Genomic DNA, 21409 nt, shown 5'->3' on the forward strand with positions numbered 1-21409 from the left:
GGACCATATGCTTTGTGGCCAGCCGTTTTGCACTCCAGCAAGTAATAGAATTATCCGTCGGCTCATCGATCATGTCGACCACTGTTAACAAGCCGTGTTCCCTTTCCATCCTCGGCGTTGTAGTATCCGTAGAAAGGCACCAACCCAGGCAGAGTCAGTCTAAAAGCACCCGTCATGTCCCTAAGTGCCCGCACCCTGTGAACTTAGACTCGTATTGGCACCTTTTACGACTTGAAATTGACAGTGTGGATATTCCAATATATTCTCTTTAATGTTTCAAACTTCGGGTAACTTCAAAATTGATATCACCTCCCTATATGGCCAGGTGTAGGGTTATAGATGAACACCCCATACGTGCATTTCGCGCTCGTTTCAATGATCCATCGGCGTTCGGATTCGTGGATGAAAATTGCCCATTAGAAGTCATATGATACAGGTATGTGCACCCTCCTGAACTCGCGCAACAAATTTGGGTCGTGGGGAGGAGACGGCAAACTTGTGTTTTACACTATAAACATCCGCATAAGCTTTGACATATATCCGGAATATTTTGTACCTTTTACCCCCTCAAGATTTAACTCAGAAGACTAGACGTTTAACAATAAAACGTTGACAACTCAGTCTGGTTGCCTGGCGCCAGAATCCGGTCAGTCTTGGAAAGTGTACGGGGCAGCGAAGCGTGGCACATCGGCGCATTACACGTGGGTGCCTCCGACGAAAACAAAGTTGCATGCGTCGTGTGGGGAACGTGGACGATAAGGGACAGCATCTACAATGGCGTACCCAATGTTGTGCAATCACAAAAACAAGACTAGCCAACGATCGACGGTGGCGCGTGGTTGCAGCACGTCGAGTCGCGCCGGGCTGCACACGAGAACACCACACAACATACGATGGCCTTACGAAGGCGGAACCATGTCGTAGCCAAAGCGTCACAAGAGGGGGGAACTCGTTGCCTCAGCGGATCAGAGGCCATGGGATGCATCAGATGGCCCAAAATCGTTTTGAATACAATTTTCAAGTGAATACAATTCCATGGCCAAATATTAATCTGATGCGGAGGTCACCACCAAACATTTTTTGCCGTTTTCAAATAATTGTTCAATTTCTTTAGATAAATCAATACAATTAAATAAACTCACTGAAATGCCGCGAGGTTTGCCCCCATGGCAGAGGGCGAATCTGCTGCAGATTCCCGAACGTTGGGACATCTGGTCCAGTGCCTACAACTAACAAATAGTGATTATTTCACGGCCTTTTATTAGTCAACCTGGGCAGTCAACGTGGAGTACAATCCTACACGTTTTGTGAATTCGACATCGCTTTCCGTCACCGGACAACCGGCAACTTCAGCTGGGTGGGATCAGAGTCTTAGCGGGGAACGACAGTATACTGAACCCCAGCTTATTTTGTTGGCATACAATACCCAAGAGAATTTCCCAGAATTCTCATTTTTGAATTACCCCTGTCGCACGGATCTTCCAGCACCGTTGAGACTGAGGATGGCATCGGCAAGGTCACCACCGCAGTTAGGCGAAGGGACCGCAAGCAGCCATGGCGATGAATCGGACAGCTCGAGGGAAGGCTCGATTGCCCCAAAGCACGCGAAGAAGTCGAGCCACAGCGACCTTACAGCCGCTGCAGTCGCTTCCGAATGCCTGCACACCAGCGATGTTCATGATGACCAAGCGGCTCACACCGGATACCGCGGGAGGTGCTTGTACAAGACTGGCAAGTGCGAGAACGAGCGCGCATTGAAGACGAATGGACAAGCTCACAACTTGTGTGACATGCATCGATTCCGACAAAACCAGAACCAGCGCAAACTCGACGGGAAGAACCGACACAACCGCACGGCGTACTCGCCGTACGATCGGAATTCTGTCAAAGGCGATTCCCCGGCACACACTCTGTTAACGGGCACCGACGCGTCGGTGGACCCCGTCAAACACGAACCATTGAAAATGCACTGTTCACGATCGACGGAAGCCAGCTACACTGCATCAAAGTCGACAATTGAACTGCCGCCCCGTACGTCGAATCGGCATTACTTGCCGCCTCCTCCACTGCAATCCATGACGCATCCTCCGTCTCCTTCCATGCAGTACTCGGCTTCATTCCCCACATCCAGCCTCTCGACATCGTCGGCATTTCCGTCGCTACCTCACATGCGGCGGTCGACTTCGCAAACACTCCATACGCCCCCACAGCAACCAGCGTCGCAGCCAGTCAAGTCCGAAACATTCACTGACGATATCACAGTGCCTACCCCGTCCTATTTGAAGGGCGAAGCACGGGAAGCGTTCCGGTCCCGAGTTCTGCAGAAGCTTGTCAACATCATTTCAGAAGAAGTGATGACGACAACCCAGCAGAACCACCAGCAACTGCCACCTCCCCAACAGGCCTACGAGATGGCGCCTCCCCAGCAGTACCAGCACCACCACGAGTATTCCGCTTCGTATGGCTACCCCTCCTCGCAAACGTACGGGAGTGCCCCAGCCCAGCTGCCGCACTACCCTGCCCCTTCGACCTACCACCCCAATGTATCGCCACCTCGCGCACCCGAGTACGACGATGACCAGTCCAACTCGTTCTATCAGCACCAATCGCGCATGCCGCCAAGGTTCCTACCCCATGAAGCAAGTGCTTCTTTGCCGAAGTTGTTTCCAGTGGCGATGCCAACCTCGTCGTCTCCGTCCCTGCCGTCGCTGTTGCGCGCTCCACCGAAAGAGTCTGTGTCGCCCAACAGTCGAAGCTATTTAATTTAACTCTTGCGACACTGTTCAACTCGATCGTCGTCACGCTGCATTCTGCTGCCGACTCCCAGGAAAACACAAGCCGATTGCCGCGTACGCATGACGCGCGGCTTTGCCTGAGAGCAAGGCTGCCGCTCCGCCCGCTCTGCGTGTGCTGGTCAGTCATCCCGACGGTCGTGTGTGCCGTCGTACCGGTTGTCCAGCTCGATCTTGAAGTTCAATGTGTTTTAAATATTAGCCAGTCAGAGACATTTGACGGAAATATTTGAACCAATCAAACATTTAGAACGTCGCCACCTCGTGGGGGGGCTAACAAGTCAGTCCAAGCTGCGTTGTCCATGATGAGAGCTACTTCACATGTCCTGCTCCGAACTGCGCTCTTTCCAACTTGGGGTCGTTTTCTAACAGCATGATGCATCGCGGGACCTGACAATCTGCCAGCAACCAGGCGGTTGTTGAGATGGGTGCTAACATCAGCTTTGCATGGCGGTGTGGCAGTTACCAAACGTTTTGAAACCGTTCGACACATTCCAGTGCCGCCGCCGGTTCATTACGACGATGACATCCAAGTCGAATGGAACGGGACCACCCGTGGTCCCGAGGAGGTCGGTGGGAACGCTGGCTCCGGTTACACGAGGCCACTCGATCACAAAGATCAGCGCAAAAGCACCAGGGCCGAGCGTGACTGCCGTCGGCAACGTTTGCCACATGATCGAAAAGGCGTCGGCCAGACCGCCGACTACGACGGATGTCGCACCAGACGACATCAGGGGCAATCCAGATGACGTCACATCCTCAGTCGCAGAGACGGATGATGTCGTGCACCCGATCGACGACCATGCATCGCAAACTGCTACCACGTCGACAAAATCATCATCCAAACGCCGACTCACGGCGACGTCGCCGCGGGTCGTGGACCTCACACAAATTCTGGCAGCGCCCATAAACCATGGAGATGAAGCGACTCAAGGTCCGTTTATGTCGATCCTACAAGGCGAGTCGGACCACGCCAGCACACAAAGCTCATTCACTCCATCGACAAGCCCAGGCGTCCAAGTCAATTCTCCAATGACAAGTATGCTACATAAAGCATCGATGGCAACCAGCGGCAGTGGTTCCTTGCACGGATCCAAGGGACGAGGCCTGCTCCAGCTTGTTGTCTCGAAATCTGGGCTGATAACGTCCCCAGCGTCCACGAGCCCGGCTGCTCAAGACACGTCATCGGCAAGTGCGCTGCTCGTTCAGGCGTCCTCGGGTGGAAGTGGCGCGTTGAGAAGAACGTCGTCGAAACTGCTACTCCAACGCTCCCCCTCCGTGACTGCGCTGCTCACACAACAGAAAGGCAGCTCGAAACGCCTAGTGGTCGCCGTCGGAAAAGTGCTTCAGCACATTACCCAAGACAGCACCCGGCCGTCGTTTGTGGGAGGTGCCGCGGCCGTAGCGCGGACAGGTGAGATTCGCCTGGAATGCGTTGGATTCCCGGTGTCACCGCAGCGTAGCGGCGGGTCTGACGAAGCGGTTGTCGCTCTTGCGTGCAGATACGAACGTGAACGCAGAGGAGCTCGAGCACGAGCTCAATGACATGGCGGCGTCCCAAATGTCACTGATCGCGCGACGCCACCGAGCGCCATGTACGTGTGCTTCCGTCGATCGCGTCGACTTATCATGCATGTGGGATGACCGTAGTCTACATGTCGATCCACTCCCGCTTCAAGAGGTGGTGGGATGCGCTGCTGGCCGTCGTTACATTTTACGCAGTTGTTGTTGTCCCGATGGACTTGAGTTTCAATTTGTGGGACTCGTTTCCATGGGTGCACGCTGTGCAAGCGTTGGTCGAGTTTGTCTTCATCTTGGACATCGTGGTTGCCTTTCGCACGTCCTTCCTCATCAGCGCTACCCACGAAGAAGTGACGGACGTCGCGCTCATACGGCGCCACTACTTGACGCTGTGGTTCTGGGTCGACTGCCTCGGGTCGATCCCGTCGTCCGTCCTCGGGTGCCGCTTTCGCCATTCGGATTTTGCCATCGTCCGCCTCTTTGTGTTCCTACGGGTACGCCGCCGACCCTGACACAATCTCGCCATTCCTTGCATGCACCGATCCTGATGCGTTAGATTCTCCGGTTGTCGTCGTCCCCAACGTTTCCCAACGCGATGGCGTGGGCATCGCACAAGTTTTCGTCGTCTGGCGTTCGCCTGGCCACCCTCCTGGCCATGTACTTGCTTCTGCACCACTACATTGCGTGTTCGTACTACCTCTTGGTTCAATTCGAGAACGGCGCGGACAATGCCGACGGGATGGTGACGTGGTACGAGCCGCTGTCTCGTTTGGGAATGCTCCTCCTGATCGAGCCATCACGGCATGCAGGCGTGTGCCATTTGCTGCAAACGACACCCTTGGCGTCAAGTACTTGGGGTCGTACTTCCGCGGCCTCGTTGTTACGAGTGGGAGCGACCTCGGGCCGTCGACGAGCCTCGAGCGGCTGTGGGGCACGACCATGTTCACCATTGGCATCATCGCCAACGCTTGGTACGCGAGATGTCAGCGCTGATGGCCGTCGATTGCGCTGTCACATTTGCCTGTACCCGTAGCGTCGCCGGGATTTGCAAGAGCATGCTTACGCAAATGAACAAAGTCCAGGACGAACAGGTCCATCGCCAAGACAGCATCGAACTATGTCTGCGCAATTGCCACGCGACCAGCGACCTCACGTCCAAGATCAACTCGTTCTACAGCACAGCCTACAGCCACGAAAGCGCGCATCACGCGTCCGACTTATTTCACGGGATGCCGGAGAAGCTCCACTTTGAGCTGTCTGTGGCTCTGAACCAGTCGTTCCTGAACAAGGTGCCGCTCTTTCGCGCGCTCGAGCCGGAGGGAATCGTGGCGGTGATGGAATGTGTCGAAGAGACAGTCGCGATGCCTGGCGACATGATTATTCGTGCTGGCGAACCGGTACCTACCGCATCCTCTGGACGTCCGAGTTGACGGCGCGTAGGGACGCGCGTTCTACATGATCAAGATGGGTAGCGTCGAGGTGTACGACAACTTGGGGCCCAAGGGGACTCGTGTTTCGATCAAGCACATGCATGCGGGCGAGTTCTTTGGCGAAATGAGCTTGATTCGGCAAGGCACGGCATCTGCCAACGTGATCGCGACGTCGTTCTGTGTGCTGCTCGTGCTGTACAAAGAGATTTTCGACTGGATTACGATGGAAAACGAACACTTGAAGTCATTCATGGAGAGGTCGCAAGAACGGCGGTCCAGTGAAGCTACAGCAGCCCGACGGGTACGCAAATTGGTGCTGACGTGTCCGCCTCGATCACCACCATGTAGAGGTCGTACGTGGCGACTGCGGAGGACGTGGCAAAGGCCTCACAAGGGACGAACAAGCGGAGAAGCACGTTTTTGCCCAAGCGGTTGCAGGCCATGGTTGCACGAATCCGACTGCGCCGCGCCGCGCGGTGGGTCATGATGGTCAAGCGGATAGGAGGAGGCATGGAGAATTCCATCGAGAGCACTTCGAGGCTTGGGGCAACTGCCAATATGCTGCGTGATTTTGGCAAGACCGACAGCAGACCACAAGCTCACATGAGTATGGGTCTCGCTGCCAAGATGCGAACGCTGATGCACGCCAACCGGGGTCGAAGTACTGCGACGCGCGCACTTCGTGCTGTCGCCGAGATGTCCCAGTACACGGCCAAGGAAATGGTCGAGTCTACGCGAATCAAGGTGCAGCACATGTAAGAACATCGTCGATTCCACGCGAATCAAGGGGGCGGCGCATGGCACCACTCGTGAGTACTTCCACCGGCAGCATGATGAAGTCCGCGTCGTGCGTGAGAATTGCTGCCACCTTGAATGCTATTGGTGGAGCAAGGATGCGCTAAACGATTTGATTGGATCATTTCGGTCCAAAAACCAAGTGATTTGAACAAGAAATTTTCTAGCGCTGCCAGCCCACACGATGAGGAGAGGTGGTGTGCGGATCTGGCGACTCGCGCCGCAGAGGTTCCCCACGACGCACTGACCGCCGTGCAACCTCACGACAAAACCAAGCATTCGCTCGATGGTGGTTGCATGTTTAAGATCGACCGTACTGTCGAAGTCGCGGGCAGCTCGTTGGAGCCCAACGCCGTCTCGACTTGTCCAATAAAGTGCACAGCAGCGCTAAATGCTCGCATATACACCATGGAGTGAGGACGGAGTGAACATACATATACTCAAGCACCGTTCGAAGCCCTAGTGGGTCCATTCTCCACGATCCCGCCATCGCCGCCCGCTGTAAACCACCACGTTCATTACAGCGTGTTGACAAAGGTTTGCGCAAATTGATTGGCCAATATTCACTTTGCCCGCAGATCTAATTGGCCTATATTGTATCGATCCGCCGATCGGGTTGGCCAATACACTTTCCATCTGCGGATCTGATTGGCCAACGGGATTAAGCTGTTTCAATCCAAGGATGTGGCTGACTTCACTTTAGCTTTTCGAGTGAAATTGCCATGTTGTCCCGCAGCCTTCCCCGGTCATCCGTGCTCTTCCGCGGCCAAGTCGCCCGTCTGTCATCGGCAGCCGGTGTGCGTGTGGAAACCGATTCCCTCGGCAAGGTGGAAGTGGATGCGTCCAAGTACTGGGGCGCCCAGACCCAGCGCTCCCTGGAAAACTTTCCCATTGGCGGCAACCGCGAACGTATGCCGATGCCTGTGATCAAAGCGATGGGGATCGTGAAGAAGTGCGCTGCCAAGTACAACTTGAAATTGGGCAAGTTGGACAAGGCGATTGCCGAAAACATCATCAAAGCCGCCGACGATGTCATCAACGGCAAATTGGACGACCACTTCCCCTTGGTATGTGATGCAATGCCTGCCAGTCGCTGTCTTCCCTCCATCGGATTGCCCTTTTCATGCGTGCTGTAGGTCGTGTTCCAAACTGGGTCGGGTACCCAATCGAACATGAACACAAACGAAGTCATCTCGAACCGCGCGATTGAATTCATGGGAGGTGAACTGGGCTCCAAGACTCCCGTGCACCCGAATGACCACGTGAACATGGGTCAATCGTCCAACGACTCGTTCCCGACTGCCATGCATATTGCGGCCGTGATGGAAATTCACCGCGTGCTCTTGCCTGGCCTCCGCAAGTTGCATGCCGCCCTCGACGCCAAGGTTGCGGAATTCGATGGCATCATCAAGATTGGCCGAACGCACACGCAAGACGCGACGCCCATGACGCTCGGCCAAGAATTCTCTGGCTACCGCGAACAAATCGCATACTCAATCCAGCGCGTTGAAGCTGTTCTCCCCAACTTGTACAAGTTGGCGTTGGGCGGGACTGCCGTCGGCACGGGCCTCAACACGACCAAGGGGTACGACAAGGAAATTGCTGCCATCATCGCCGAAGAAACCAAGTTCCCTTTTGTTACGGCGCCTAATAAGTTTGAAGCGCTCGCCGCGAACGACGCGATTGTCGAAGCTTCTGGCGCGCTGAACACGATCGCGTGCTCGTTGATGAAGATTGCGAACGACATCCGCTTCCTCGGCAGTGGCCCCCGCAGCGGGCTCGGCGAGTTGAACCTCCCCGCGAACGAACCTGGCTCGTCCATCATGCCCGGCAAGGTTAACCCGACCCAATGCGAAGCCATCACGATGGTGTGCGCTCAAGTGATCGGGAACCATGTCGCCGTCACCGTCGGCGGCTCGAACGGCCACTTTGAACTGAACGTTTTCAAGCCCGTCATGATCTCCAACTTGATCTCGTCGATTCGATTGATCGGGGACAGCGCCGTAGCGTTCACGGACAACTGCGTCGTCGGTATCGAAGCGAACCGGGACACGATCGACCGCCTCATGAAGAACTCGCTCATGTTGGTGACCGCCCTCAACCCTCACATCGGTTACGACAAGGCGTCCAAGGCCGCCAAGAAGGCGCACACCGAAGGCACGACCCTCAAGGAAGCTGTCTTGTCGCTCGGGTACTTGACGTCGGAAGAATTCGACCGCTACGTTCGCCCCGAAGACATGATCGGCCCCAAGTAAGGTTGCAGTGGATCGTCAGATGTAGAAAACAAACATGGCTGGTTGCCTTCTCTGTTGACATGTTGTTTGTCCATGCTTCGACCTCATGATGATATGACAGGATCGTACATGAACGCGGCATGGACGAAGGAAAACTCGTCGTTCGAGGACTTCACACCGCCATCGTCGCCGCCGCAACAATACTGGAGCAAAGCATCCCATATCAGATGGCGCGCAATGCAACTTCAATGCCCCAGGCGTTTAAAACAGTTTACAATCCGTAGGAGACGTCTGAATCAAGAGAATACCTTCGTAAATGAATATTTCGTCGTATCATGATTCTAAGGTACAGCGCGTGCAGTACTGTACTGTGGTGGGAAAATTACTTGAATGACATGTCAATGGATGGTTCCATGGGAAAGGCTCCTCACCCCTTGACGGGTGGAGGATCACGCGCTGTTGTTGAGGTGGTTTGTAGAGCCGTCGGCGTGCTTTCAACATGATGAGCGGTCAGTTTGGCTCGCGTTCCGAACGCCGTCAACTTAAAGATCGGTTGTTTTGTAAACAGTGTTAAGTCAACGGTTTCGAGAGATGGATTGCCCCACAAATTGTCCATTTCGAATTCCGTCGCGCTTCCGCCACCACGATCATGGCCGTGCGATACGCGTTGCGCAGGGGCGAACACGTCCGTGGCAGCACCCGCCGCTTCGTCAGCACCTTTAGCGGCAACTGCTTGAGCTTGGAGACGAGGTCGAACGGTGTCGCGATTGTCCGTCTCGACGACAAAGAGTCCAAGGTCAACACGTTGAATGCCGCGATGACCAAGGAACTCGTGACAGTTCTAGAAAAGGTCGAATCGGACGCCGACATTAAGTCGGTCGTGCTCATTTCCAACAAGCCAGGTTGCTTTATTGCCGGCGCCGACATTGCGCAGCTCCAGGCGGCCACGTCGGAAGCCGAGATCAAGAAATTGTCGTCGGAAGGTCAAGTGTACATGAAACGCATTGAAAACTCCAAGAAGCCGTTTGTCGCGGCCATTGACGGTTCCTGCTTGGGTGGAGGATTGGAAGTCGCCCTCGCGTGCCATTACCGTGTCGCGTCGTCGGGCAAGAAGACGCAATTGGCGTTGCCCGAAGTGATGCTCGGCCTGCTTCCCGGGGCTGGGGGCACTCAACGTCTCCCCAAGTTGGTGGGGCTGCAAGCTTCTTTGGACATGATGCTCACAGGCAAGAACATCAAACCGGACAAGGCGTTGAAGATGGGTCTCGTCGACCAGGTGGCGGATCCGTTCGCCCTCGAAAACGCTGCGATCGATGCCGCAGAAGACCTCGCGTCCGGCAAGATGAAGAAGAAGACGAAACCCAAGGGCTTGGTCAACAAAATCTTGGAAGACACTCCGCTGCGCAGCATTGTGTTTCAAAAGGCAGGCGACATGGTTGCCAAAAAGACTGGTGGTCATTACCCTGCGCCAAAACTGATCTTGGAAGCAGTGCAAGCGGGGTATTCGGGCAAGGGATATGACGTTGAATCGACCAACTTTGCCAAGTTGAGCCAGACTCCGGAGGCCAAGGCTTTGATGAGCATCTTCTTTGGGCAAACGCAGCTCAAGAAGAACCGGTACGGGAAACCGACCAAGCCCGTCAAGACGATGGCGGTCATCGGTGCTGGGCTCATGGGAGCTGGGATTGCTCAAGTGTCGGCGTCCAAAGGCATCCGCGTGCTGTTGAAGGACCGCGACGCCGCCAGCGCTGCCAAGGTAGGCGACATCGGTCCAGGCGATGAATCCAATAGTCTCATGCAACGATCGGTTCCAGGGCGAAGAGTACGTTCGAAAGAACTTGGACGACCGCGTGAAGAAGCGCCGCATGACTGGGTACGACCGCGACGTGATCATGTCGAACGTAGTGCCGTTAAGCGACCAAGATGATGGTACGACGAGATGTAGTTTGCAGTCGATCCATGGCTAATGGATGGATGGATTCAGTCTGGAAAAAGCATTTGAACCAAGCCGATCTGGTCATCGAAGCTGTGTTCGAGGACATGGCGCTCAAGCACAAGGTAATTCAAGGCCTCGAGCCGCATGTGTCTTCGGAATGTATCATCGCGACCAACACGTCGGCGCTGAGTGTTGCGGAAATCGCCAAAGTACGTCGTTTTTTGTTTGGTTTCTGGTCTGTTGTGGCTCAAGGACGATGGCTATTGCAGGCCAGCAAGCGGCCTGAAAACGTGATTGGAATGCACTACTTTTCCCCGGTGCCCAGCATGCCGCTGCTGGAAATTATTCGACACCCCGGCACGTCGGACGATGTCGCCGCGCGCGCCGTCGACGTCGGTCTGCGCCAAGGCAAAACTTGTATTGTCGTCAAGGACGTTCCTGGGTTTTATGTGAACCGGTGCGTCCTCTGGAGTGAAACCTGGATCCTGAATGGATCTCGTGGGGCGTAGGTGCTTGGGGCCATACATTGCAGAAACGTTGGCATTGGTGGAATCGGGAGTTGACATGGAGCGTTTGGACAAGCTTATCACCAAGTGGGGCCTTCCCGTGGGTCCGATCACGCTGGCAGACGAAGTGGGTGTCGATGTGGCGGCGCACGTCAACCACACGTTGTCGGCAGCGCTCGGTGTGCGCATGAAGGGCGGCAACCCTGCGGTGTTTCAAGACTTGATTGCTGCCGGGTTGTTGGGCAAGAAGACTGGCAAGGGCTTTTACGTCCAGCCGACGGACAAGAAGGGAAAAAAGTCGATCAACCCGGCCGCCGTCGACATTGTGAAAAAGTACCAGGCCCACGATCTCAAGTTGTCGGACGAAGACGCGACGAACCGCCTCATCTCGCGCTTTGTGAACGAAGCGATTCTGTGCGTCCAGGACGATATCATTGCGAGCCCGACCGAAGGCGACATTGGCGCCGTGTTTGGCATTGGGTTTCCGCCATTCCTCGGCGGTCCGTTTCGCTATGTCGACCGCATCGGGAGCCAAAAATTTAACGACCAACTGCTGCGGTTTGCCGACAAGTATGGCGATCAATTCGCGCCGGCGCCGCTGCTGCAAGACCTTGCCAAAACCAACAAGACGTTCCATTAAGCTCGAGATGGCCACAGCCTCAGTGACAAAACAATATTCTTTCGCGTGGTCTGCTGCGTGCAAAAGCTGGCTGCGTCGCAACACTAGGGCTCTAGACATGGCGACTACGTGCCGAGGAGGGTGCGATGCATGAAGACGCTGTGCCTCGCCTCGTCGTGGTGTTGAAAGGGACGAGAGGCCATTATCGTGGTGAACGATGCCACATCACACGCTATCAAGAAACTAGATGCTCCAAACCTGTTGTAGCATGTCGGTGGAAACGAGAGAGATCGGTAGCTGCTCGCTGCTGCATGCAGCGATGGAAGCATGTGCGGCGGCGACGGACACCGTGGATGGCCATAAGCGACGTTGGAACGGATGGTTGAGATTGCATCTTTATGGGCCCAACTACCGTCGCTGGATGGACAACGCGTGGTGGGCCACGGCTCGACAAGCGCATGAGGTTTTACGCCGCCGACTGCTTTAGCTTTTTCATGTGGAGCTTCTCGAGCTCCTTCATGGTCGCATCTTCTTTTTGCTGGTTGATGCGGCGCAACTCCTCGACGCGCTTCATCTTTTCATCGAGGTCCGTGAGCTGCTCACGTCGGTCGTCAGAGAAAGAGATAACACAGCCACGTACGGGTTGCGTGGCTTGGTTGAGCTTATCGTCCGCCGCTTCGATCAATTCCTACCACATCCGCATGACCTGGCTGCCACGACCGTCGATTGCAGCGGATGCCGTCACCACCGACTGCCACGTGAACCATGCGGCCATGCCACGAACCTGCTTCATGCGGCGGGCTAGCGCGATCCGCAGCGCCTTGCGCCGCTCCTCCGCTTCGGATTCCTTGGCTTCTTGTGGCGCCGGGCCTTCCTGCATGCGCTCGAGGATGTTTGGCGGCTAACCACGGTGACCGCCACGTCAGGAAGTTGCCTCATGCACCGAGCGAGACGTACCGGTTCGGGTGCCGACGCCTTGAGCTCCTTTTGGTACGACTCGAGCTTGGAATCGCGCTCCTTCTTTTTCTTTTCCAGAATGCGGTCGCGCTGCGCCTTTAGATACGCCGCGCGCTTGCGGATTTCAAAGTCTGAGATCTCGGCTTGTTCCTGGAATTCCTTGTGTTTTTCCTTTTTGTTTTCGAGGACTTCCTTGTGGCGCTTGACGACTTCTTCGGCCTGCGCCTTGCCGCGGCGCACGGCCTGCTCGGCCGCTTCGAGGTCCACAAGACCTGTCTTGCCATGGCCCGCCTTGTCTTCTGCCGCCTTGAGCTGGACGGACGCGAGGCGGACTCTACTCGTAGAACGTTGCAGCGACGGCGCGTGCGACGAGCATGAACAACCTACCGCTCTTCTTCGACGGCAATGGACAGTGCAATGGCGGCCTCGAGCTCTGCTTGCTCCATTTCTTCTTGTTTGTACAGGATATCCATCTCCATCCAGTAGTCCTCGACGAACGAAAAGTCCTCTTCCGCCACGAACTCTTGACGGGCGGCGTCCTCGGCAGCCTTGGCTTCCTCCTCAGCTAGTTTCGCCTCAGCCTCCAAGGCAGACTTGGCCGCCGCATTCTGACGCTCGTCTCGCACTGCCGTGATCACTTCGAGCTCGAGTTCCAGGTTCCGCTTCACCTGCACGAGGGCGTCAACCAAGTGAATGAAAGAAACGACGCATTACCATGAGTTTCTTGAACGTGAGAAAGTCGTCGATCGCGAGGATCTGGTTGATAACAGCCATGCTGATTTCGGTCGAGTGGCGGCACCGAGCGCAAATGTCGGCAAAGTCGGACGGAGTGATCCCGATCTCGGCCAAGTTGGCCGTGAGCACACCGTCCACTGCACACGCATCGTGAACGCCGCCATTTCGATGCATGGTCATGCGAAGGACGTACCTGTGTCGCGGAACTGACCGTGCAGGTCCGAGTAGATGAACTTGTTTTCGTCGTCCGTGTCAAAGCTGGCGCAGTTTTCGTCGATGAAGCTCATGATCGGGACTTCCCACGCGGGCGACTGGAACAGATTCATCACGAAGTCGAATACCCATTCGCTATCGACTTGCGCTAGCTCGGCCATCTCGGTCACGTCGGTGTCGTCGGTAGGCCGGCGCCCCCTCACGCGAAAAATGAACAGTCGTTGACAGATACAAATCCAAATCTACACTAATTCATGTGGGCCTTGAATAGTGTCAATGTCGGTTGCAGCCAGGGTGCCACCCCAGCGGACAGGTCCAAGGGGTCAGCAGTATAAGTGGCAAGCGCTGTGATGGAGATGCCCTCTGTTTGTTGCTCAGGACAGCGCGACTGTGCGGCTTGTGGCCTCGGAGTCCAATCTCATGACAGGTCCTTGATGCTGGCAATTACGTCTTCGTATTATGTCAAAAAGTCCAAAAATTGTGCAATTTTTATCAAAATTTCGTTCGAATTTTCTCATCATGGTAGTCGTCTGGTGCAGAGGTGTAGCATGCATGCCGTGCAGGAACGAGAACGGTCGACGGCAGCTACAGCATGTCCTAGAGCCCAGTGTAGATGCAGTGGCGCTGCGCTGACCGGCGATCCCGGCCGTCGGGACGACACAATGTTGCAATGCATGACTTGGAGAACGAGCCAATCAGGGCGTGTATCGTCATTGGTTCAATGCCCCAATCACCATTTCACCATTCGAGCGGCGGCGGCGGGATGTGGCAAGTGTACGCGGGCGCCGTGGTCGCGGCCTTTATCTCGATCGCGGTGTTTATGATCTACTTTGAGGAAAAGAAGCTCTTTGTCAACTTCGCGCACGGCAAGATTCTCCTGTTTGGGCTGTTCTGGGTCATCGTGAGCTGGATCGAGTTCATGCTCATCTTACCGCTCAAGTTCGTCGTCGCGCCCAACGAACTCCACATCGTAGCGCATGAAACGTGCATGGTCGTCGCGCGCACCTTGCACGTGCTCTTCTTCGGCCCAGTTGTCGTCGAGGGCCGCATGAATGTGAACCCTGACAAAGTGTACGTTGAACATCCACACGACCCCTTGGCCGAATTTGTGATCTTATGATGTATGCCGCCGCAGGTACATGATCGTCGCCAACCACCAGGTACACGCGCTGATGCATGCGTTTCCTCGACTCCCTTTTTCATCGTGTGTGGTTCGATGTAGACCATGATGGACATTACGTCGTTGTACTTTTTGGGCGGCAACTTTTCGTGGGTGTCCAAGAGCATTATCTTTCTCGTACGACAAATGCTCCCATCGCGATGTCCCCGACGCATCGCAATGCCTAGATTCCTGGCGCCGGGTGGCTCATGAAGCTTGCCAACTACGTCCCATTGACGCGCAAGAACAAAACGAGCGTCCTGCGCATGTTTGAGCTCGCCAAAGACCGGTTTGCGCACGGGTGGAGTGTCGTCGTGTTTCCTCAGGTCTGGTCGGCCTCGATCCTCCGACTGTTTGTGACCGTACGATCTTCTAGGGCACGCGTCGGCGCACCGAGTTCCTCCCATTCAAAGATGGCGCGTTCGACCTGGCAGTCGACGCCAACGTCGAGATCCTGCCCGTGACGATCATTATCCCGGACGACCTATGGACGTGGAACCGCCTCGGCAAGGTAAAGCTCGTGATTGGCAAGCCGATTGCTGTCGGCAACGCGACCAAGGACGAGCTCAAGCAGAAAGCGTACGACGTCGTGCTGAGCAACCTGCCCAAGCAGAAGTAGCGGCAGGCGTGACGCGCCATGGACGGAGCCCCGCGCCGCACCAACGCTGCGCGCCATCCGTCGGCATAAAGTGTTGGAAATATATTGGTGTGTAGACGACGAGCGGTCTCCCGCGACCAACGTATGGCCCGACTCATGCGTACGACACAGAGGTCGAGAACGTCGAGTGCGTCAGCAACTCGGGGTGAAATTGGCGCCTGCGACCACACATTACATCGACGTCGCACCATCCTGTGTGGGTCATCCAATGCCTTACCACGCATCCACGATGAGCAAGTACTCTTCCGAGTTGGAAATGTGCAGCGCGACCGGGTCCTGCACATTCGCAGCGACAGATCAACTCGGCGTCCAACCCGCGGCGGAAGCGCGACAGACGGCCGACGTACCTCGGCAAAGCAGACAAAAATCGTCGCCACGATCGAGTCGAGAATCGAACTCACGACTGCGCACATGGCATACCCCATGGCACCGCACGCGACGAACGCAGTGATCATCACGCTAAACGTGTCTACGTACCACGAGAATTTTCAAGCGAACGGACCAACAGATGCATTGCCAAACCACATTGCGCCGGCGCATGCGACGCTCCTTCCACGTCGGAGCACGCCATCGCCACGTAGAGGTACCCGACGCCGACCACGCCCGCCACCGCGCCTTCGCATGCAGTCAGCCCACATCGGTCAAAACGGCGCTGACGTATCACATACCGACGACAAGGCACCCCATCGAGAGCACCATCGAGACCAAGCTCTCTTGAACGACACCTGTCCACCCCCTACGACCAAGCGTGAGCATATGCCGACAACGCCCGCCCACGACGATCGGAAGCGACGTCGTACTTTTCTCGAAACAACTGGAGCGTGTCGTTGCCCGCCGTTCGAAAGTCTTTGCCGTAGAGCGCGACCTGGCAGTACGCGTACTTGTTAAACGCCTTCAAGTGCGTCTCGAGCGCGCCGACGATGCACTCCAAACACGCGTTCACGGTCGTGCGCGACTTGCGGCGCTTGGTCGTGAGGAGGACGAGGCGCAGCGCCGACAACGCGGCCACGATGAGCGATCCCAGGCAAATGGACCCGAACGACGACGTGACCGCGCGCCGCCCCGATCGGAGCACCGCGTTGTGTGTGTCGGGGGAAAACCACCACTCGCCTACCGACGTCGCCAGGTGAGTCCGCGACGAAGATGATGGCGGGCAGACACTCCACCGATCGTGCCGGCCGTCGTGCAGTGCACGATGTTGCGCAGGACTTGGAGCCCCCAGCACAGGCTACATTGCAAAACGTCAAGATGATTTGTCCCATGTCGAAGAAATTTCGTTGAAAAGGAAGCTCCGTTTTGTTGAAATTCGTTGAAAATTCATTGAAAACGAGACAACAAACCATCCAAAGCGACCCAAATGACGAGGAAATTCAACGGTACCTCACAAGCATGACGAATACGGCGACGTTGAGGGTGGAGGTCGACGGCGTGATGTCGACCTTGGACCAGACGCCCACTACGGCGACGGTCCACAGCAGCATCCATGCGACTTGGGCGGCAATTGCGGCGTATGCGACGAGCACCACCTACACAGGGAGTTGCAAGTCATGGCCGAGGAACGTCGCCAAGCAGAGTCGTGCTGACACAACATACCTGAGGGAACCGCTGGAGAATCTTCGCGGCAACAGTCAAGTTGGTTGCTGCAAATGGAATACGGTGGCGCACGCTGAAATAGTACATGGTCACCATCGCGGCCAGGAAGAGGTTGGCAAACCCAATCGCGCGCCCAGCAAGACCTAATGACACGTGCATGGAGGACGAGGGATTCCTTCGACGACGGGACAGAAGATACCTGCTTCGGTAAATCCTGCAATGGACGCCACTAGAAGAGCCCCCGCGGACGCTTGCACTGTCATCGAGATGATACGCGACGCATACAGCTGAAGTACTTGGAGCCACGCTGCCGAGAGAACTGCACTGACGGCCCCCATGGACAACGACACGAGAAAGAAACTCATGCCTTGGGATCGACCGTCATCGTGTCCTGACTTATGCGGTGTAAAGTCAAACTTGGACAGGTTTGGAACGCCCCATGCAACCTACAGCAGCAAGATAGGACGAAGATTCGTGTTTGGGCGACAACACACCGCCAGGTACGTGACTGCGGCGACATTTGCGAGGAAGAGCGCAGCCGGCACTTGATCCTTGCTCTCGAAAGACATGTGGTTGCTTCCAGGGAGGAAAGGCTCGTCCGCCTCGGCTTCATTCCCCATCGCCTTGTACGCATCCATCGTCGCCGTCGTCCCGACAAGTCGCGGAAGAACACTGTATACGCAGATGGATGGAATCGAACTCTCTCATTCGCAGAATTACAGCCAATCCGAAGGCCAAAACTAAATTTCAGCCAATCATCTTCCATAATTGGATCGAAGTCTCGCAACGTAACATTTTTATCCAATGAATGGTTTCTGTTCTCTTTGCCGACGCTTGTTTCGATATAAATACGGATTTTCGTCGTCGTTTGGCAGAATGCAACCGCCGCGCCAGTAGTGGAAGCATCCGGCGAGACTTTGGTAACCCGGTAGATGGCAGCTGTGAGATGCCAGGATGAAGGAGTGGAATTAACACTGTGGACGCAACAGCATCGTTTCGAGATGCATTGTGTCACACTGAGGTTGTGACGACACGAAACGGCCCGAGCAGTTTCACTGGGTTCCTTCACCAACGCCGCACCAGTCCATGGCGGAGGCAGAAGGAAAGCCGCCGCCGCCACGGCGAGCGCTGGCAAACGCAGTCTCAAAGATATCCAAAATCCAGGGATCGTCGACCAAGCTGAATGTAGGAGGGCCACGAATGCAGGCTTCGTTTGGACTCCATGGCGACTTGGATATCGACAAAATCCACGACGAAGTGCACTTTGCGTCGCCATTGCTCAGCGCATCGTCTCGGCTGCCATTGAACTTGGGTGCACCGATCGATCCTCGGACTCAAACCATGAAGGTCATGCCGCTGGTGACGGACCCAGTACCTGTGGACCCCATTTGTCCAAGGTCGGAGGAGAGTGCGCCTCGCATGTCGGACGTGTCCAAGTGGCCCGCGCCGACCACCAAGTCTCCATGGCCCGTGAGCGGTGGAAGCAATCCCCGGAAGAGTATCGTGGATGTGATCAACGCCGTCAATTTGGAGAAGAAGATGGCCAAGAAACTCCACGAAAACGTAACCAAGCGTCGCCGCGCGTCCGAGGCAATGTCAACCGTCGTCAAAACAGGTATTCCATTCCATGGACGACGTGTGGAGCGCATCATGTGTTCGTGCCGCAGCAAAGCGAATGAGCCGGTCGATGACCATGAACCGGCGCAACGGCATTGCCACGATGGACGCAGTCCAGCTCGAAACGGAGCTCAACAACCTCTCGTCCAACTACATTTCAAAACTCGCGCAGGACCACCAAACATGTACCCAGCGCCATCCCTCTCTTTTCGATCGAGAGTGTTTTTACGCACGCATGGCTAGTTGTCATTTCGATTCACTCCCACATCAAGGTGTGGTGGGACGCCGTCTTGGCCATCGTCACACTCTACGCCATCATCATGATCCCCATGGACCTGTGCTTTGACGTTGGGCGGTGCTACGGCTGGGTCCCAGCCCTCCAGGGCGTCGTCGAGATTGTGTTTGCGATCGATATCTTGGTCACGTTTCGCACGTCGTTCCTCGACAGCGCGACCCATGAAGAGGTGGTCGACATCGGGCGCATCCGGCAGCACTACTTGACGTCGTGGTTTTGCATCGATGTCGTCGGGAGCGTCCCTTCCTGCGCCGTTGGCACATCGATTGAGCAGTCCAACGTGGCGTACCTCCGGCTCCTCGTCTTCCTTCGGGTACGTGGCGTGAACAGCCTCGATCGGTCGCACCGCTCGTGGTTGACGTGGCGATGTAGATCCTGCGGCTGTCGACGTCGCCGACCTTTTCCGAGTTCATGTCATGGGCCAGTCGCAAGTTTACGTCGTACTTGATTCGGCTCGTCGTCCTTGTGACGATGTATCTGCTCTTGCACCACTACATTGCGTGCTCGTACTATCTCTTGGTGTTTTGGGAAAGCCACGAGGTGGAGCGGTGGTATGACCATGGCGTGGCGGCGATGGCGTCTGACGAATGTGTGCCGCAGGGCGATTCCGTTTGGGGCCAACGACTCGCTGGACGTCAAGTACGTGAGTTCGTTTTACCGAGGCCTGGCCATTACAAGTGGCAGCGACTTGGGAGCGGTCACGAGCATCGAGCGTGTGTGGAGCACGAGCATGTTTGTGATCGGGATCATTGCAAATGCCTGGTGCGTGGCGAGCTCGTCCTGCTTTTGGTGGGCACTGCATTAATGACGGATGGGGTCTAGTGTCGCGGGGATCTGTGCGAGTGTGCTGGCTCAAATGAACAAAGTGCAAGACGAACAGTCGCACCTGAAGGAAGCCATCCACACCCGGCTGCGAAACTCCAACGCTGGCGAAGACTTGCAGGAGCGTGTGCTGGCGTACTTTGACAGCGCGCACGGGCGGGAAACGGCGCACCATGCTGTGGACTTGTTCAAAGGCATGCCGTCCAAGCTGCACTTTGAGCTGTCGGTCGCGCTGAATCATGCGTTCCTGGACAAAGTCCCGCTCTTTCGAACGCTCGAACCGGAAGGAATCGTGGCGCTGCTTGAATGTGTCGATGAGACGGTTGCGATGACGGGCGATATCATCATTCGCGCGGGGGAAGAGGTACCACGTGCCGTTGTCCGTCAGCACTCGATGACGCGGATCGTCGTTAGGGCCGCGCGTTCTACATGATCAAGATGGGCAGCGTCGAGATATATGACGATTCGAGCGGAAAGCACGTGTCGATCAAGCACATGGAGGCAGGAAATACATTTGGCGAGATGGCGCTGCTGCGGAATGGCGTGGCGTCGGCCAGCGTCGTTGCAACGTCGTTTTGCGTGCTCTTGGTCCTGTACAAGGACATTTTTCAGTGGATCACGCGCGAAAACGACCAGGTCCGGACGTTCTGGGAGCGGTCCCGCGTCAAGCAAATGGAGACATCCGAGCTTGTTGTGCAGGTACGGCTCAAAAACAAACTCCTGCACGTCGCATGCGTGATTTCATGCGCTTGGTTATTCTTCCAGCGTGCCTCCTTGGTTGAGATGGCCAGCGACGTAACGCGGGAAGTTGGCATCGTCCACTACTTGACCAACAAAGTGTTCCCAAAGCGGATGCAGGTGATGCTGCGCAAAGTCCGGATGCGCAAGGCCGCGCGGAAGGTGCTCCTGCTCCAAAAACACCACCGCCTCGCCCACCACGACGACAACGAGCGCGTGCATCGGCCATCGTCTCAACAATTCTCGCAGTTATCTAACGTGAGCACTCGGCACGATGGAGCGACCCAGCCGTCGCCACACATGCTTGGAGAGCCACCGACGATACCATCTCGCCCCGATGTCCCGAACAGCGCGGTGTCGTCGGGGGGTGGCAGCACGGCCAAGAGGTCGCGGTTCAAAATGGCCGCGAAGAAGGTGCGGGCGTCGCCGATGGGCAACGCACATATGCTCGTGTCAATGCTGAAGGGGCGGCAAACGAGCGCGCGGGCGCTCGCCGCCGTCTCCAAGATGTCTCAGATCGCCGCCAAGGACATGGTCGATGCCCAAGCCATCACGAAGGCGAATATTTTATATCGCGCCGACGAATCGTAACACGTGTGCATCGTACCTCACTGAAGCTGTCGAGAACCACGTCATGCTGTTTCGGTGGCAGAGAGCTAGGATGGTCCATGGGGTGGTGTATCGAGATAAGGGGCCTGCAGGCACGCAGGAGCCGAGATCCCTGCGCCGAGCATTTTTTGAGACACGATGGCCTGCCGAGACATGATGGCATTGACGAACGCAACATTG

The 21409-nt window shown here is 56.0% G+C and overlaps 8 protein-coding genes across 11 annotated transcripts; 6 read left to right on the forward strand and 2 right to left on the reverse strand.

Moving 5' to 3' along the window:
- Positions 1–1463: 1463 nt before the first annotated feature.
- On the forward strand, positions 1464–3070 carry H310_07922 (hypothetical protein). The gene has a single exon (XM_008873442.1). It carries the CDS (start codon positions 1503–1505, stop codon positions 2766–2768), a length of 1266 nt encoding a protein of 421 aa, XP_008871664.1. The 5' UTR covers positions 1464–1502; the 3' UTR covers positions 2769–3070.
- A 26-nt stretch (positions 3071–3096) lies between these two features.
- Positions 3097–6794, forward strand: H310_07923. Of its 2 annotated transcripts, XM_008873443.1 has the most exons (8): positions 3097–4206; positions 4256–4387; positions 4443–4807; positions 4870–5063; positions 5123–5284; positions 5347–5710; positions 5754–6044; positions 6092–6794. In XM_008873443.1, exons 1-8 carry the CDS (start codon positions 3240–3242, stop codon positions 6500–6502), a joined length of 2886 nt encoding a protein of 961 aa, XP_008871665.1. In that variant the 5' UTR covers positions 3097–3239; the 3' UTR covers positions 6503–6794. The 2 variants fall into 2 exon arrangements, with proteins under 2 accessions (XP_008871665.1, XP_008871666.1); XM_008873444.1 differs by having other exon boundaries at positions 5754–6794.
- A 455-nt stretch (positions 6795–7249) lies between these two features.
- H310_07924 lies at positions 7250–9102 on the forward strand. 2 transcript variants are annotated; one of them, XM_008873445.1, is made up of 3 exons: positions 7250–7605; positions 7675–8789; positions 8894–9102. In XM_008873445.1, exons 1-3 carry the CDS (start codon positions 7261–7263, stop codon positions 9054–9056), a joined length of 1623 nt encoding a protein of 540 aa, XP_008871667.1. In that variant the 5' UTR covers positions 7250–7260; the 3' UTR covers positions 9057–9102. The 2 variants fall into 2 exon arrangements, with proteins under 2 accessions (XP_008871667.1, XP_008871668.1); XM_008873446.1 differs by lacking the exon at positions 8894–9102 and having other exon boundaries at positions 7675–8853.
- Positions 9103–9392: 290 nt separating this feature from the next.
- On the forward strand, positions 9393–11924 carry H310_07925 (fatty acid oxidation complex, alpha subunit, mitochondrial). The gene is made up of 5 exons (XM_008873447.1): positions 9393–10528; positions 10587–10701; positions 10757–10917; positions 10978–11165; positions 11218–11924. Exons 1-5 carry the CDS (start codon positions 9422–9424, stop codon positions 11852–11854), a joined length of 2208 nt encoding a protein of 735 aa, XP_008871669.1. The 5' UTR covers positions 9393–9421; the 3' UTR covers positions 11855–11924.
- A 274-nt stretch (positions 11925–12198) lies between these two features.
- H310_07926 (hypothetical protein) lies at positions 12199–13973 on the reverse strand. The gene is made up of 7 exons (XM_008873448.1): positions 13719–13973; positions 13505–13662; positions 13178–13458; positions 12791–13124; positions 12618–12734; positions 12474–12521; positions 12199–12428 (listed from the first exon to the last, which is right to left on the reverse strand). The coding sequence occupies exons 1-7, from the start codon at positions 13897–13899 to the stop codon at positions 12300–12302; spliced, it is 1248 nt and encodes a 415-aa protein (XP_008871670.1). The 5' UTR covers positions 13900–13973; the 3' UTR covers positions 12199–12299.
- A 497-nt stretch (positions 13974–14470) lies between these two features.
- On the forward strand, positions 14471–15615 carry H310_07927 (hypothetical protein). Its single transcript, XM_008873449.1, has 5 exons — positions 14471–14809; positions 14874–14898; positions 14961–15035; positions 15086–15223; positions 15274–15615. Exons 1-5 carry the CDS (start codon positions 14502–14504, stop codon positions 15514–15516), a joined length of 789 nt encoding a protein of 262 aa, XP_008871671.1. The 5' UTR covers positions 14471–14501; the 3' UTR covers positions 15517–15615.
- Positions 15577–17836, reverse strand: H310_07928. 2 transcript variants are annotated; one of them, XM_008873451.1, is made up of 12 exons: positions 17643–17836; positions 17348–17594; positions 17270–17291; positions 17149–17221; positions 16936–17081; positions 16722–16783; positions 16356–16665; positions 16224–16291; positions 16078–16170; positions 15903–16024; positions 15773–15831; positions 15577–15713 (listed from the first exon to the last, which is right to left on the reverse strand). In XM_008873451.1, the coding sequence occupies exons 1-12, from the start codon at positions 17784–17786 to the stop codon at positions 15650–15652; spliced, it is 1410 nt and encodes a 469-aa protein (XP_008871673.1). In that variant the 5' UTR covers positions 17787–17836; the 3' UTR covers positions 15577–15649. The 2 variants fall into 2 exon arrangements, with proteins under 2 accessions (XP_008871673.1, XP_008871672.1); XM_008873450.1 differs by having other exon boundaries at positions 17149–17291.
- Positions 17837–18191: 355 nt separating this feature from the next.
- On the forward strand, positions 18192–21231 carry H310_07929 (hypothetical protein). Its single transcript, XM_008873452.1, has 8 exons — positions 18192–18763; positions 18816–18950; positions 19009–19373; positions 19433–19611; positions 19661–19822; positions 19883–20246; positions 20297–20581; positions 20648–21231. The coding sequence occupies exons 1-8, from the start codon at positions 18235–18237 to the stop codon at positions 21209–21211; spliced, it is 2583 nt and encodes an 860-aa protein (XP_008871674.1). The 5' UTR covers positions 18192–18234; the 3' UTR covers positions 21212–21231.
- The last annotated feature ends 178 nt before the right edge of the window (positions 21232–21409 follow it).

The sequence above is a fragment of the Aphanomyces invadans genome, assembly GCF_000520115.1.
Source record: "Aphanomyces invadans strain NJM9701 unplaced genomic scaffold supercont1.15, whole genome shotgun sequence".
Lineage (NCBI taxonomy): Eukaryota > Oomycota > Saprolegniomycetes > Saprolegniales > Verrucalvaceae > Aphanomyces > Aphanomyces invadans.

Bases quoted from the DNA above. Each gene is read 5' to 3' on its own strand.
- H310_07922 (XM_008873442.1), top strand. From the start codon at position 1,503: ATGGCATCGGCAAGGTCACCACCGCAGTTAGGCGAAGGGACCGCAAGC.
- H310_07923 (XM_008873443.1), top strand. From the start codon at position 3,240: ATGGCGGTGTGGCAGTTACCAAACGTTTTGAAACCGTTCGACACATTC. The intron at 4,388-4,442 runs GTACGTGTGCTT...GGATGACCGTAG, and splicing joins GCGACGCCACCGAGCGCCAT to TCTACATGTCGATCCACTCC. The intron at 5,285-5,346 runs GTACGCGAGATG...CTGTACCCGTAG, and splicing joins GGCATCATCGCCAACGCTTG to CGTCGCCGGGATTTGCAAGA.
- H310_07924 (XM_008873445.1), top strand. From the start codon at position 7,261: ATGTTGTCCCGCAGCCTTCCCCGGTCATCCGTGCTCTTCCGCGGCCAA. The intron at 7,606-7,674 runs GTATGTGATGCA...TGCGTGCTGTAG, and splicing joins TGGACGACCACTTCCCCTTG to GTCGTGTTCCAAACTGGGTC. The intron at 8,790-8,893 runs GTAAGGTTGCAG...ATGATATGACAG, and splicing joins GAAGACATGATCGGCCCCAA to GATCGTACATGAACGCGGCA.
- H310_07925 (XM_008873447.1), top strand. From the start codon at position 9,422: ATGGCCGTGCGATACGCGTTGCGCAGGGGCGAACACGTCCGTGGCAGC. The intron at 10,529-10,586 runs GTAGGCGACATC...GATCGGTTCCAG, and splicing joins ACGCCGCCAGCGCTGCCAAG to GGCGAAGAGTACGTTCGAAA. The intron at 11,166-11,217 runs GTGCGTCCTCTG...CGTGGGGCGTAG, and splicing joins CCTGGGTTTTATGTGAACCG to GTGCTTGGGGCCATACATTG.
- H310_07926 (XM_008873448.1), bottom strand. From the start codon at position 13,899: ATGGCCGAGCTAGCGCAAGTCGATAGCGAATGGGTATTCGACTTCGTG. The intron at 12,522-12,617 runs GTTCGTGGCATG...CGGATGTGGTAG, and splicing joins TAGCCCGCCGCATGAAGCAG to GAATTGATCGAAGCGGCGGA. The intron at 12,429-12,473 runs GTACGTGGCTGT...CGACGTGAGCAG, and splicing joins TCAACCAAGCCACGCAACCC to CTCACGGACCTCGATGAAAA.
- H310_07927 (XM_008873449.1), top strand. From the start codon at position 14,502: ATGTGGCAAGTGTACGCGGGCGCCGTGGTCGCGGCCTTTATCTCGATC. The intron at 14,899-14,960 runs GTACACGCGCTG...GGTTCGATGTAG, and splicing joins TGATCGTCGCCAACCACCAG to ACCATGATGGACATTACGTC. The intron at 15,036-15,085 runs GTACGACAAATG...CGCAATGCCTAG, and splicing joins CCAAGAGCATTATCTTTCTC to ATTCCTGGCGCCGGGTGGCT.
- H310_07928 (XM_008873450.1), bottom strand. From the start codon at position 17,786: ATGGATGCGTACAAGGCGATGGGGAATGAAGCCGAGGCGGACGAGCCT. The intron at 15,832-15,902 runs GTACGTCGGCCG...GCGAATGTGCAG, and splicing joins TTTTTGTCTGCTTTGCCGAG to GACCCGGTCGCGCTGCACAT. The intron at 15,714-15,772 runs GTAAGGCATTGG...GTGTGGTCGCAG, and splicing joins TTGCTCATCGTGGATGCGTG to GCGCCAATTTCACCCCGAGT.
- H310_07929 (XM_008873452.1), top strand. From the start codon at position 18,235: ATGGCGGAGGCAGAAGGAAAGCCGCCGCCGCCACGGCGAGCGCTGGCA. The intron at 18,951-19,008 runs GTACCCAGCGCC...ACGCATGGCTAG, and splicing joins CGCGCAGGACCACCAAACAT to TTGTCATTTCGATTCACTCC. The intron at 20,582-20,647 runs GTACGGCTCAAA...TTATTCTTCCAG, and splicing joins CATCCGAGCTTGTTGTGCAG to CGTGCCTCCTTGGTTGAGAT.